Genomic DNA, 15451 nt, shown 5'->3' on the forward strand with positions numbered 1-15451 from the left:
TGTGAGCATCTGCAGCAGGCTGTGAGTTGGCCCTGGAGTGGAATAAGCACACACACACACACACACACACACACACATTCCCCTTAAAAAAAAGCTACTGCTGTAACTCAAGGTGACTTCTGAAGTGTTTCCCTCAAAAGTTTGTCAAGACTTTAATCAATAAACTACATTGAAACCCAAATGTAGTTTGAACATAGAGGGTTTTTAAAAATTGGCAAAGTTGAGATAAGTAACTCCAGTAGATAAATACTTCAGCTGAGAGGAGGAAGGGTGCCAGAATTTGTGTGTGTTTTATAGATTGCTGAGAGGGCCAAAACAGTAGAGTAAAATATTAACAAGACTTGGGACAGAGACAGTCGGCTTGCCTCGGAGAAAATCTAAGGAGATGGCAGAAATGGTGGAAGAGAAAAGTTGTGCAAAAGGACAAAAAGAGAAGCCAGAAGGTCAGTGATCATGTGAGGCTTTCTGTTCTCCAACCTGAACAAACTATGCATAGGATTGTGTGCCGTTGGATGCATTCTGGGAGGCCACTTGTCAAAATTTTAGAGACAATATTCCTCTGTTTGAACGGCTATCCAGTCCAAGTCCAGTCTAAAGAAAAAGAACCAAAAGGAGGGTGAGCTGGGTCCTGACATGGCCCATCCAACAGCCAGTACTGGGAGCAATCCAGCCCCCCAGTCACAACCTTCTCCACTACAGGGAGATGTGCTGAATTTCTATTTAAACATTGGGAATTATTTCTAAATTGCCATTCATGCAAATACATTAGCATTAGCAAAATTGGTGCAAATATGTCTTTTGGAGTGGTGCTTTTCCTCGTTTTTTGCCAGCACATCTTTATCACTGGATGCACTGATGAATATAAATTTTGAGAAGCAGGCACTCCTTTGGATATTGGTGTGACTCCTGGAGCTTAGAAATGACATGTAGAGCATTATTTCCTTTTTCTGCTGTTGGTACTTGTTTGAACATGGACCTTCAGACAGCCCCTTAACCAGGAGTTCTGGGGCAGCGTGGATCACAAGTAGGGAGGAGCATAGAGCACTGCAAAGCTGCAAACACCTAAATGTGGTTTGATAGCTTTCAAATTAGGCAGGGAGCAGTTCTATAGAGATGAGCATAAGCCCCCAAACATGGAGGCGTGCATGCATCCCATGGCCTCTGATGGGGGAGGAAAGGAGGCTGGGGTGGCTGCAGCATACCTTGTTTCCTGGCTGCTCTGGTCTCCTCCTTTACCTGCCCCCCCCCAACACCCCTTTTCCTCCTCTCCAAGGTCAGGATCTTAACTTCATGGAGCTTTCTTCAACTAGCTGCAAGCTGCAAGCTCTCTGGCTTTGGTTCTGGGAATCCAGAGCATCCTATACCCACTGCTCCCAGAAACCCTCTAGCAGCCACAGAATCACTCCCTTAATTTATAAACTACAATTAATAAGATTTAATTATGGAATCTATTTATTAATAGATTTACATTTAAAATATATTAGTTATGTTGTTCAATAAAGCATCTGGGGTGGCTGATAACAGAGCAATTAAACACTCACATAACATGCATGCTTAATAATACATTTTTAAAACAAATCAAACTAATGAAACTATAATAAATATAATCGATATTGTTATGTAGCCTTGGCGGAGGGGCACAGTGCTTACCTGTCCTTGGTTTCCTTTGGAAGGACATCACTGGATCTTTATTGGTGCTTTGCAATATTCGTATTTATTGACAGAGATACAGGCTGAGCAGAGGTGGAGGTGCCGTCTTCAACCTTCCCAACAGACACGCAATATTCTTTGCTGCCGCAGTGGCTCTTTTAGGAAAGCAGCCAGCTCCAGAAAGGGCCATCCCCGCATTAGTTCAGGAGAAGCAACCACATCAGGCAGAAGATTCTTGGGGTGGGCAGTGGCTGTGAGTTGCATATTCCATCTAGGCCAGGCCTGGGTGCCTGAGCTCACCCGTGGCCCTCCATCTTGGCGGAGGACGTTGTCCTGTTGCAGAAGGGTCAACTGAGAGCCCTGTCCACTTCTGTATCTGGGTGGGATCGTCTCTTCCTTCTCCTTAGGCGGTCAAGAGCAAGTCATGGCTGTCGAAGACCCCAGATCCCCAGCTCTGTCCTTTCTTGCCCTGTCTCTGGCTCTTGCCTGTCCTTTACTCCCTCGGCACTTAGCTGGCAGCTGGGAGGGGAATCGAGATGGATCCCCCTCTGCCATGCAACAGGCCAGCCCTCAGAAGCAATCAGCCCAGGCTTCCTAACACAGGAAATATGCAGCAGCTACACAGCCTGGCCATTTTAGCAATCCTCCTTTTACAGAAGCAGAATCCCAGGCTTGAAAGCCCAGATGCCCATCCAGTTCACCTACTGCACGATACCAAGGTGCTCCCTCCTCTCCTGATTTCCAAAGCCTCTGTGAGCAGCAGCCCATAATGCTGGGGAGGGAAAGGCATAACATGACCCCAGCATGGGATGGACTAGTTTGCTTGAATAAAAGTGGTAAACCTATGGCAGTTCAGATCTAATGGGACTCCAGCTACCATCACCCAAGCCAACATGACCAGTGGTGCAGGATGTTGGGACCCTGCAACCTCTGGATGGTCACAACTGCACCATCCTGGACCTAGATGTTATAGGAGCAAGCAGGGAGGACTCCATCTGGGGTTGCTTTTTCTTTCTTGGTACTTAGGGAAGGCAGGTGGCTCCTGCCCCTTGAACGGGGCATAGAAGAGAGGATCCAGCACATGTGGCCTGCGTGGCAAGTGGTGCCTGTTGAAATGTCCAAAGCACAGGTTGAGCCTGACCTTTTTGCCCTTGGTCACCCCGGTGGCAGCACCACACTGCACTTCAGTGAAGTTCCAGTTTGTAAAGGGTGGAAGTGGTACGCTCCAGTTTAAAAATAAAAGTGGATCATTCTGAATCGGGATGTCATTGCTCTAATTGTAAACTGCCAATTGGCCAAAGAAGATCTTTTGGGAGGGCTAGGGAGAAACAAAAAGAAAGAGCTTGGGAGGACTTGTCACTCCCCAGCAGTTTCCTGAATCACTCCTTGGCAGTGCACCAAAAAGGTGAGGAACTTTTAGCTATCAGAAAGATGTGTCAAGCGGGTTCTCCTTTCCAGACCCCGAGCAGACAGCTCAAGCTGTCTGCAAAATATATCCTGCTTGCTGGGGCCTAGGCAGGGGCAGCCCCTGAGACATCTTTCCGTAAGTGGGCAAAGGACTAAATATGCTAACTATGGAGTCCATTTACTCTGCACCACTGCAGCATACAACTGGTTGAGGGCTATCGGGAGACGGGGAAAAGGGCAGAGCTCTCCCCTCTGTGGGGACAGACTTGCAGAAGAGCAGAGTGAGGGAAGTGGAATTGGCGTGAAGAAGCAATGAATCTGTCCCATAACCTATAACATTATTTACAGTGACAAGCTGCTAAGAAGTAAGCCACATCAAGTTTTGTGGAATTTACCTGCAGATAAATATGTATAAGGACTTCATTGTAATTTCTTAAAGAATGTTTAAAAATTGTAATATGAATACAATCAAAGGTAGCATTTAAATTGCTAGCTATTTTAAATAAGATCTTATTATGCCCCAAGGTTTCCTCCAGAGTTAATAAATAGATTTTTGCTACCTAGATAGCCTAGGGACAGACACATTAAGGATAAAATCCTACCCATACTTATCTGGGAGAAAGTCCCATTGAACTGCCTGACACTTATTTCTCTGTACTCACCGCTCGGATTGGACCGTAAGTGAACTCTTAAACTAAAAGATGAAAGAAGCAGCAATCCAATAAGTTTTATCTCACAGACTGCCTTGTAAACTTCATGAAAAAAGGAAACGGATGGAAGCACAATGTAGATTCTACAGGCAAGCTATACCCAGAATAAAACAATCAGACTTTTGTACTCAGAAAGATGGCAACCTGGAGGTGAAGCTTAGGGTAATTGCTTCACCTGAGATGGAAGTAATTGTGTTAATTAAGTTTTAACTTATTAATTAATTGCTCAGGTCTCATGCACAGCTGGCCCATATACTGGCGCATGCTGGGAGCTGACCTTTTTTCTGTCTACACATGCATAGGATTGCATCTAATCTAATCAAATCAACTAAACCTCATTCTCATGCTGCCTTTAACTGCCTCCGTTGTGAGATCAACGCGTTTGTGGTTCTCCCACTCCTGCCAGCAGTGGCCAGTGATGTGGAGAGATGGAAGGAAGCCTCTAGGAACAAGGATACCACAAGTGTGACTGAAAGTTGCATGGGAGAATAGAGAGGAGAGCAAGACGGATGGCCATTTGCAGTAGCAGTGGCCCATGTTAGATACATCATCCTGCCCTGGGATAGGAGCAGTTTCATCTATCATGCTGAATATACGTGAATCGCCTTTTTAGTGTGGCCGCTTTTGCCTTTGTCGTAAATGTAAAGCAGGCCTTTCAGGTGGGTCAGAAAACGGCACTGCAGGGAGGCCTCCTCATGAAAAATCCCCTTCTAGGAAAAAGTGCCATGACATGCTTTTGGTCAAGGCACGTGAGGTAACAGGATAGGATGGGGATCATATGGGTGTACTTCCTTTGCAATTTTCTTAAAATATGAACTGACACAGAAACAGCAGCAAAAGAAGAATCATAGATTAAGAAACAAATGCACTTGAGACCTGGTAAAACATCACTTGCAAGAAGGCTCTCTAGCCGGGAATGTCCCCAAAGCCAGTAAAGCGGCAGAAATAACGTTTGCCGTTTGTATATTGATTACAGAGGCAGCAAGCAATTTGATACTAGAAGTGATAACAAAAGACAGCTATGAACTTTAGGTTGCAATTTAATTTTGGCTGGTTGAAGTTTACAACCCATTTGTCTAGAACAATTGGAAAAGGAAGAAATCGTTCTTTCCCAGTGCTTGTTTGCACATGCAGTAGGAACCCCCTGAATTTATGGCCACGAGGCAGCAAAAACCTCAAAGACAGAGGGAAGGGAACCATCTCCACTCTCTCTGCTTCAGACTGTTGGAGTATGTAGGGAGGAGAAATTGGCTATTTTGATTGATCACCCATTAAAGGGTTAAAGCAGTCTTGCATAGTCTGGTTAAAGGGCAAAGGAGAAGCCATCTTCTCCACCTTGCCAACGGGCAGGGTTCCCTGGAACAAACTGCTCAAACGTTTCGGGGAGGGAATTCTGCAACTCGCTAGCAACGAAGTGGAATTCTGTTTTCTCCCTCTCTGAAAGTTAGGCCAGCTTCAACTGATGCTTGGTTGAGTGCGGACTGTTCCTGCTGCTTTCCTTTCCTTACAGTATAAGTAATATCTAAGAAACTGCATTTACAAAATCCGTAAGCAGCAGGCTTTTAGTTGCTAAGAAATCATGTGCCGTTCTTGTTTACTTTGGAAAGCGTCTACTCAGAAACAAGCCCTGGCTGTGCATACATTTGTTGGATGAACTCTGCCGCTGCAATTGCGTTTTGCCATCACATGCAACAAACTATCTCAGGCTAGTATGAACCACAATGTTTCTACATTGAGAATGTATGTCACCAGAAATATATAGCAGCTGGTTATATGTATGTTGTGATAGCTAGATCCGGTGTGGTGCAGTGGTTAGAGTATTGGACGGGCACTCAGGAGATCTGGGTTCTAGTCCCTGCTCAGCCATGAAGCTCACAGGTGACTTTGGGCCAGTCACTCCCTCTCAGCCCAGCCTACCTCACAGGGTGGCTGTTGTGTGGATAAAACTGGAGAGGAGGCGAGTCTTGTAAGTCACCCTGGGCCCCTTGCAAGAGAAAGAAAGGTGGGTATAGATGTAATGTAGCAATAATAATAAGTGAAACCTGAAGGATTGTTTACTTTAACCACCTCTTGCACCAGAAGCAAAATCTGACCAATGACAGTGGAGCAGAAATGAAGTTGTTAACCACATTTATGGGATTCCCTTGGGAAAAATCTTCAAGAATGGTCCACCTTTGATGCAACCACATTCTCTGCCCTCCTGTCTAACTTCTGGAACACTGCATGGCAGATCTGTCCTTGCAAGAGTTCAATTCCAACACTTCAGAAGGGCCTACCACCTTCTTTCCACAAAACACACACACACACAGAGCAGCAGGAACATGTGTGTTGCCCCATTGGAGGAAAGTTGATGCTATATCCATAAAGGAAATGACACTTCAGGGAGGAGTCAGTGTACAGCTGCCCAAGTACTAAGATCTGTCAAGGGAAACCTCCTTCACATTCTACTGCCCTGGGTGGAGTATATCATGTAGAGAAACAAGAGAGGGCTTTTCAGCTGTGGCACCCATGTTATGGAACGCTCTTCCCCCAAAAGTGTCAGCTGGCACTGAATTTGTCTTTGTCTTAGAGCCAAGTCAAACCTGAATGTTTGGGAGTCTTACTGACCATAGGTTGGGTCTGACTTACCTTTGCTTTGAGAGCCAGTGTGTTGGTTAAGAGCATGGGACCAGGACTCAGGCAACCTAGCTCTAGTCCTCACTCAGTCACGGACCCAAGTGGGTGACTTTGGGCCAGTCACAGACTCTCAGCCCAACCTACCTTGTTGTTATTGTGGTGATAAGACTTGAGAGGAGGAGGAGGAGAATGTTGTAAGTCACTTTGCATTGTTTGCAAGAAAAAAGGTGGGATATAAATCTGATAGATAAATAAATAAATTTTATAAATTTTATACTGGATCGGAGTGTTTTTATTTTTGTGATTTTATCTCAAGCTGTTGTTATTGACTATTGTTACATATTCATAGAATCATAGGATAGTGGAGTTGGAAGGGGCCAAGGCGGCCATCAGGTCCAACCCCCTGCTCAGTGAAGGACACCAGTTTACACCATCTCACTCATATGCTGGGATCCTTTGACAGAGAGAGCATTAGAAATATTTTAATTACTAAGTAAACTTAAATACTGCCAACATACTTTCAATGTGTCACTCTTGCTGTCTCCATGGCCATCTTTTTCATGTGACTCCTTAGCACTGATATGTACATTGTCCTTCTGAGTATTCAAAGCACTTTGCATCTGTTAGTGACTCTTTACCAAGTCACAGAAGGTAGAATTGCAGTATGTGAGCGGAGGCTGTAAGGTTGCCTAAGGCCAAATATTGAGTTTACAGTGCACCAAGAAATGCCCTATAGACTTTTTCATTGACAGCTTGCATCTATACCATCTCTCCATTGCTGCAGCAAACCTGTCTGTGGTTGCCACACTTGTGGTATGGATGGTGACAAAGTTAATACTATTGAACTAGAAGCAGCCAGTGCCAAATGTATCGGGACTTTATAAAACAAAGGCCATACAGCTAACTCAAAGAAACAGGGTTTAATTTTAACAGTAGAGATTTTTTCTACTTAGAGGCCTGTCAAGCACAAGAATTGTGTTAAAATCCCAACTTGAGCTATACACACACACACACACACACACACACCAAATACGTGGGTCTAAGTTCATTTAATAATAACTATTAGGAGAAGAAGGATCCTAAACATTTCCTTTCTTGGTGTTCCCTTGTTTTGTTTTAATCTCTTTTCTTACTCTGTCCTATATATTCTCATGGTAGAGATGAGGATAAATGTTTTGTTTTATAGTGTGAGCAAAGGTTGGACAGGGGTAGGAAGTGAGATCAGTTGATAATACTATGTTGAGGTTGTATGCAGGGACAAGGAAACCTAAATGTTGTAAGGAAGGAATAATGGGGATCTGAGCGCTTGTAATCTCTCTCTCTTTCTCTCGTATATCTCTTTTGTTCTATTTATTAAATCATAAGCTCTTCAGAAACAGGGCTATCTTTTGGTTGTGATATAGTTGCTATCCATTCTCAGCCCTTGAAACAGGGTAGACAATAAACAGCCCTGTTTATAGCATCTTGCAAAACACAAATAGAGTTACTGTGCTTATCTCTGCTGAGGGACAGAGAGGAGATGCGTTTATTACCTATATTAGGAGCATATCTGTGGCTGAATGGTTAGGAGCCTCCTCTAATTAAAAGGCATTTCCAGAAGAATATACGTATTATATGCATTGATTTATCACCCATACATCCTCCTCTTTCTTCAGCAGGCTTATTGGGAAACAGTTTAATAGCAGGAAATCCAAGTCTCAGGACAAGCACAGAGGAAGGCTAAATGTAAGCCAAACAGAGCGCCTTTGCTTTGTGGCCTCAATGGCGCATTTTGTTCCGGCTAGCTAGCTCCAAATAAGCAGGGATGCCTGCGGTTGCTACTGAATAAGCCCACTATTATAGCAGAGGTGGCCCTAAGCCACAAATCTCGCATCTAATTATGGGTTTCGACTTTTGGAGCAGGGCGATCCTCCAGCATGCATTTCACTTGTCTCGACACTAGGGCTCCGTGAGAACAGGACCCGAGGGGTGCCTCAGCAACCGCACAATCCCGCCCACAGGTGCCGAGGGCACTCCTGTGACCCTTCCGATTAGGGCTTGCTCACTCGGTCCACGTTAGCCTTACTCGCATCTTTCATGTCCTCCTCCATGAGCGAGGCAGAAACGTGCACAATCAGGGTTAACTCCAATCTGAATTCCAAGCTACACATTGGAAACCTTCCCAGCCATCTCACCACAGCAGCAAAGAGTTATGTGAGGCAAATTGTCAAAACAGGATGGACCTCTTGCAGAAAAAAGCATCTAAGGAGACTCTGTTCACTTCTATTTCTGCAGAAGCTAATCCTCGAAAAGGAATTTGCCCTCCTAAGAAAAAATCCCCGGTAAGTGTTGTATGTGTGTGTGTTTCCTTTAACTTCTCTAGAAATTTCTCGAGTGCTTACTGTTCTTTCCTTCCTTGTTGCACTTTGGCCTCAAACACCATTCCTTGCCTAAGGTTGCTATTAACACTAAAAGTTCAGAAGGAGATGCTTGCCTGATTAATCTGCTTGAATGGCAGCTCAAAGAAGTTGGGGAAACATTGAGCCAGTATTTCTTCAAGAATTATCACTACATGCCCTGTATTTTGCTTGGAGAACATACTCCAAAAGTTTTCTCTATAATATGAGTCGAGTGTGTGGTGATAAGCTCACAGGTTTGTTTGGGATATTTCAAAAGCATCTCCTCAACACAGCAACAAGTTTTTAATTTGGTCAGTGCCACTGTCGCAGTTCTGTATCTTTCACAAGTTTGAGGTAAAAGACTTATTCATGTGTTTGTTCTCTCTCTCTCCGAGAAATTATTCCAGACTATTTAACAGATTTTATTCACAGCACTATATTTCTGCTAACCCGGTTTTATCACCATGCTCCCATATTTTAATGGGAAGTTAGCTTACAAGTTGCTCCCAGAGGAAGAGCTTCAGTGGTGGAATAATTGTTAAAAAGGAATGAAATTAGCAAAGCTGTACAATCAAACTTCAGAGAGGAAAGTACATAACCGCCAATGAAAGAAATAAAACATATGTGAAATGGGGCAAAGGGTCAGGAAGAGGCAGTGGGCTGTTATACAGAGAAAAGACGAGGCGGCCTTGCTGATTCCTCCCACCAGTAGATTCTGGAAACTGGCCACTTGCTTTGGGCTCACATAGTCTGGATTTATTTATTTATTTGCACACACACCCCCTTTCCAAACATGAAGCCAAGTGCAGATGTGCAATAAGACAGGAGTCCCGGATGGGTAGGGTAGGAAGGGACAGTGGGCAGCCTGGAGAAATGTTCTCTATCACCGCATGTAGAGAAAAGCTCAGGTAGACAATGTCACCTCATCAGGAACAGGGCTGGTAGATATTACAGAATAACAAGAAAAGATAATAAAATGTTATATAATAAAGAATTCTGGGTTATTAAAAATATTTATCAGCTATTAGAATCAAGATAAATGGGAGTGCATTTCATTTCCAAGTACAGATGTGGAAAATGGGTTGGTGGAAGTGGACTTTCAAGGGGGAAAGTGGTGTCTGGGGAAAGATTAAGTACCCACTTTCCATTTCTGTCCTGGAAATTCTGCCCAGCTTTTTTTTTTTTTTTTTTTGCAGAAGAAATAGTGGTCAGTTTTTGAAGCTTGGGAAGCAGAATATGTAGGTCCACAACTTGCCAGGAGTTATTTATTCATACCTTCAGTTCCATTCTCATGGATTATTTTCATTTCTCAATCATCTCCAAAGTCCTCCATGATCCCAGTACATATATTCCCTGCATCATGAATGAACGTGGAAGAATTGTGTCCCACTGCCCCCGGCTCAGTTCAGACAAATCGTGCATGCAGAGATGCAGTGGAGCCAGAGACTTCAGGAAGGTGGCACTGCCATTTTTTTACAGCTAGGGAAGCAAAACCAGGAATTTAATTTTAGCAGTGATGTCAACATCATCTGCCATATCGACAGTAAATCTGACTTCTCTATTTACTCTGAGCTAGGGGTGCATGAGGAATCCTGTGTATGTCTGTGGGATGGGGAGGTGAAAATCTGATGGATTTTCGTGATTCACCCCCCCCCACACACACACACACATTCTAGTTCGTTAGCCCTTTGCTGACACCAACTCAGCAAGTTGTACAAGTCTAGTCAGCTTGCAAACTTACATCTCTAAGACTAGCCATGGTTCCTACATTTAAAAACAAAAACACTAAGGAAATTTGCACAAATCACTATGTGAAGCTGAAAACTGCAGTTCTAGCATGATATTCACTACTAATTGAACTAGAATGATATAGTTTCCATCTTTCAATTTGTGGAAACAGTGTGATTTGCAGAAATTCTGTAAATTTGTACAAACTGCATAAATATACACAAATTGTGTCTTGTAGCATGATTTGTGCATATTTTATTAAGTTTTTTAAAATGAACAAACCACAGCCTATCTTAGAGAAGGAAGTCCACTGTAAAATCCCAACTTAGCCTGTTTACAATCAGCCCGGAAGCAGGCAGGAAGCCCATTGAATTCAACCCAGCCTGACATGCCAGCATCAGCTCATCCCTAATTTGAGCTTCATTACAGTCTTCACAGAAGCTGGATAGAAAGAAATTTTCCCAGCAGCAATTGATTGTTCCCTGCTGTAATGCAAAGTATTTCGAAGTGGCTTGTTCTTGAATGGACAATTAAGGTCTAGTAGCTTTAAAGAAATCTGTTTCTGACAGAGATGGATTAATGCGACTGCCTAATAATTTGAATTGTCCTTAGGGGTGTGAGTATGGAGACTGTCACTGATGAGAACCTGCACCTAAAAATGTACCACCATACCACTATGCATAATGGTTCGTGACTAATAAGGAAAGTCGGAATGTGGCCAAGCAGAGTACAAAATGCGGATTAGAGCTTGGTTTGAACAAATTGTTACGTCACATTCATCCAGGTTTTTAATAGCATGCACCTGAAAACAGCATTTCTAATAAGAGAAACCAAAAGCCCCTTACAGATATTACAAAGAATATACGTAGAAAGAAGCGGGATTGCAAGGAAGGCACTATCCCTTTCCTGCAATTGTTCATTTAAGCATGCAGAGAGAAGAAAAGAGAAGAAATTAAATCAGTTCATGTTTAATTATTTGTATTGCCTAATTTGCCTAATCTGTATTTCCTGAACTACAAACTGAAGCTCAGTTATTCTGTTGATACCCACACTTTTCTGAGTTTGTGATGCAACTCTCCAATGAAAAAATGCATACAAAAATTCATACAGCAGTGGAAGGTATACACAAAATGCATATACAAGTTAAATTATGTACAAAAGCACATCACAATAGGAATAATTATTGAACAATGCATTTATTAAGCAAAATTGTATACATAGATGGGTGTATTAAGAAATGGCATGCTTGTCATTTAAAAAACAATCCAGATGGAAATGTGTGGGATTTTTAAGAAAATAGTATCAGAAGGCAGAAATGGGGCAAAACAAAGGTACAGTTGGAAACATGAGAAACTAAAAGCAACCAAAATTGACAGGTTTGCCATTCTCCAGTAGAGACCTACCATGTGCAAAACTATACACGTTGAAGACTATCTTTGTGTGGAGATTCTGTTTCTTTACAGTCCCTGACCCTATGGAAAAGGGGGCCCACATGTACTGGCTGCACCACCCCTGAATCCAAGCACATGCACTTAAATCACTGTAAGGGACTAACCATGCTTCTCCTGGTGTGTTTTCCTGTCAAGGACCATTAGAGCAAAAGCAGAAGACATGCAAGTGTAATCACAGCATTCAAATTTATGATGTGTAATTACAGTCTTTGAATGTGTAGATTTTGGCCTTCAATTCACCTAAACAGCTGGTTGCTATCAGGCCTATGCTAGCAGTGCAGGATATATGATGGGGGGGTGGGGTTCACTGTCAAATAAATTTATATTTCTCTGTAGACTACGTTTCCCATTTATGTCCTGGGATAACACCATAATATGATGCAACAGTGTTCTGGGGAAGCTGCCAACTAGCATAGTTTCCTTGTTGTACGGTGAAGCCTCACAAACTTGAAGACAAAAGTAAAGGCTCAGAAAGCAATGCCGGTGCCACTCAGTGTAGTTTGGGCTTGTAGTCATACTTTTGCGTTTGGTATCTGGAGATCCAAGTCCCACTGAAATTATGCTCTTTTTCCTTTAATTTTTTTCTGGAAGCAAAGATTTCTTTAAAATTACCAGATAGATGGAGTACCATCTATCAGGGTATCTTTTCTTTATTTAATTTGATCGCTTGGTGGAATAAAAGGGACTTTCCAGAAAATGACTGCTATTCAAGTCGAAAGAATGATCTGTTCTGCAATCACAAAGCTTTTTGCTAGCAACGGTTTTCCCTCACACAACTTGTCCCAGCCATGCATCTCCTCATGAATGAATTTCTCAGTTCCTCCTTCCCACTTTACTCTGAACACCCCTCATTTGCATCTCCTGTCAGCCCTGCTACATAAAATGAGCCCCAGTTAAGTCTTCTAGGGCTGGAAATGTATGCAGAGGAAAGAATATATTCAAGCTTATTCACCTACGTTTGACATTCACTCACTTTGTTCATCATCCATCTTGGAGACCAGCCTTTTTATTGTAAGCTTTGTATTCCTCTTGAAGCCCCTCCCCAGGGACACCGGGTTCTTCCATTCCGAAATATGTGTATGTATACATGGTGCTGGGATTATAGGTTCTGTACATGCCATTATGCCAGTGGTACATATGATCTGTGGATAAGTGTTTATGTGACTCTCCCTCTTTTCCGGTTTGCTTCTTTAGAAAATATGTGGTACCAATTACCCTCTCAGCATCGCCTTCATTGTGGTGAATGAGTTTTGTGAGCGCTTCTCCTACTATGGCATGAAAGGTGTGTTGTATCTTTCATCATTTCTATGCAATTTGCCAAATGAAAATTCTGCTCTTTTTGCAATCTGTTTTGCCTTTAGGTGGATGGAGAGCAGTGGGGAATTACTGGGAGGAGTCCCTTGAAAAGATTCCCTTGCTTCAGATCTTGAATGGCCTTTAATGCCACTGCTGTCTCTGATGTAGATTTTCATTAACACGATAGACTGAAGGGTTGTACTGTATATGTGGCACCCAAGTGTATCCCGTCTCTCTTCTTTGCAGTCCTCAGCAAAAGGAGCACTGGGGCCCTGTCAGCAATAGGTGAAGGCAACCATCTGTGGAGAATGAGTGGGAGAATGGGGAACAGAAATGAAGAGAGGGAAAAGGATTGTTAGTTTGGTACCCAACGTTGTCAGCTCTTCCCTTGTTGAAGGCAGTGTGCTTTAACAATGGCCTGGCAGCCAAAAATTCACAGCACATAAAAACATAGGGAAAAAGCAAGTCAGAAGGGGTCTCCCAGGCCATCTAGTCTGACTCCTAGCTCCAGTCAGCTCCAGTCATGTGATCTCCAACATGTGTTGCCCAATCTTTCCTTGAACACCCTCACTGATGGGCCCTCAACCACCTCCCTTGGAAGCCCATTCCAATTTAGAAAGGGTGTCAGTAAAAGTAGAACCTTCTTGTTATGCTCCTGGTAAACACACAATGTTCCTATTGGGCAGAAAGGTTGCAATGCCACTTGTGTCTTCCCAACAGTCATCCCCAACATAAACTGGGGGTCCTATATTAGTTATTAAACCAATTGTTCTGTTTTTGCTGTATTTTCTCTCTCAGCGGTTCTGACTTTGTACTTTCTCTACTTCCTCCACTGGGATGAGACTACATCTACTTCGGTGTACCATGCCTTCTCCAGTTTGTGTTACTTTACACCTGTCATTGGTGCTCTCATTGCTGACTCTTGGCTGGGAAAATACAAGTAAGGATGAGTTCATTACTTCAGGAATAAAGACTTTGACTTCACCTACATTGACTAAAGCAAAGGGGGAGAGGTCTGCTTGATGCATGGGTACTAAATTGAAAAAAATACGTGGTTGCCTTAGTTTGCAATAATATGTCATGAACTTGCTGTATGTTAATATCGTACTAGGTGGTTCTTGTTTACACTTTGATCGGTCTCCTTACAATTATATGTAAGCGGTATTTCAGAGCCTGCCTGCCCTGCCGTATTTGAACACAGGTGAACATAGAGGCACTTGTTTCATGATGACAGAACAAGCCTTGTAAGGCAATGAGCAGACCAAGGAATTTCTGGAAGATTCATTTCAAAATATCCGTAACTCTCAACAACCCAGTTCATCATCTCATATTTAGGGGTCACAAATGGGCATATGTTTACAAGAGCTGAGCAGGGCTGCCAAGGGCAGGACAGCTTGGAGGATATTCCTTCAGGGGGTTGCCATAAGTTGGAAATGATTTGACCGCCCATGACAACAGCAAGAAACACTTATGCGTGCTCTCTCATGGCAGCCCCATTAATTTTGCAACCATAGGCTCCAGCACACATAACTGTGGCCCCAGTCCAATAATGCAGGAGTCAAGTGCCCACAGCTGCAGACTTCTGACGTTTGTAAAAGCACCATACAGGACTGACCTGGAAGCAAGCTAAGCAAGGCAGCATCTGGCAGGAGATGGGAAGTAGTTAGAAACTGGTGGAGGACAGAGCGATATCTGCCTAAGCCAGCTTGCTGCCTCAGGTCCCACAAAGGGCGCTGCCACTTCAGTGGCGCTGAAATAAGATTCAGCAGCCAATCTGGCCTGGTTTTGTACACAGAGTGGGAGCAGACACCATCCAGGCCTTTGCCTCAAGCAGCAGGCGGGCTCTGGCCAGCCCTGTATACTAATCGGATATATTGGTATCAAGCAGATCCCAAATTTCAAATGCATTTGGCAATGGCACTGCTTTTACATTAACACATTTGACATTTATGTAGGGATTTTATTTATAACAGAGGGCTACAAATATACAGAGATGGTATCTTGGGTCTGCAATATCCTTTCAAGGTTTATTCCCAGTGGACACAGGTTTCTCAGATCTCTACATTTTTCATATGCTTTTAAAGGAAAAACTTAAGTTTGAATGGGTAGGGCTTCCTTAACTGTGGAATAGGCATAAAAGAGCAATTTATAAATGCCCCCTGACACTGGAGATGTACTTATACCCAAATACCTTGTGTATTCAAAATGTCATTGT

The 15451-nt window shown here is 43.2% G+C and overlaps 1 protein-coding gene across 1 annotated transcript in view; it reads left to right on the forward strand.

Moving 5' to 3' along the window:
- The first annotated feature begins 376 nt into the window (after window positions 1-376).
- SLC15A2 (solute carrier family 15 member 2) overlaps window positions 377-15451 on the forward strand; it is an 83740-nt gene continuing 68665 nt past the window's right edge. The window contains exons 1-4 of the mRNA XM_044438269.1: window positions 377-443; window positions 8658-8704; window positions 13135-13222; window positions 14035-14176. Coding sequence (XP_044294204.1) covers window positions 386-443; window positions 8658-8704; window positions 13135-13222; window positions 14035-14176 — 335 coding nt within the window. The 5' untranslated portion in view covers window positions 377-385. The remainder of the gene's footprint in view (window positions 444-8657; window positions 8705-13134; window positions 13223-14034; window positions 14177-15451) is intronic.

The sequence above is a fragment of the Varanus komodoensis genome, unplaced genomic scaffold, assembly GCF_004798865.1.
Source record: "Varanus komodoensis strain SLA01 unplaced genomic scaffold, ASM479886v1 scaffold32, whole genome shotgun sequence".
NCBI lineage: Eukaryota > Metazoa > Chordata > Lepidosauria > Squamata > Varanidae > Varanus > Varanus komodoensis.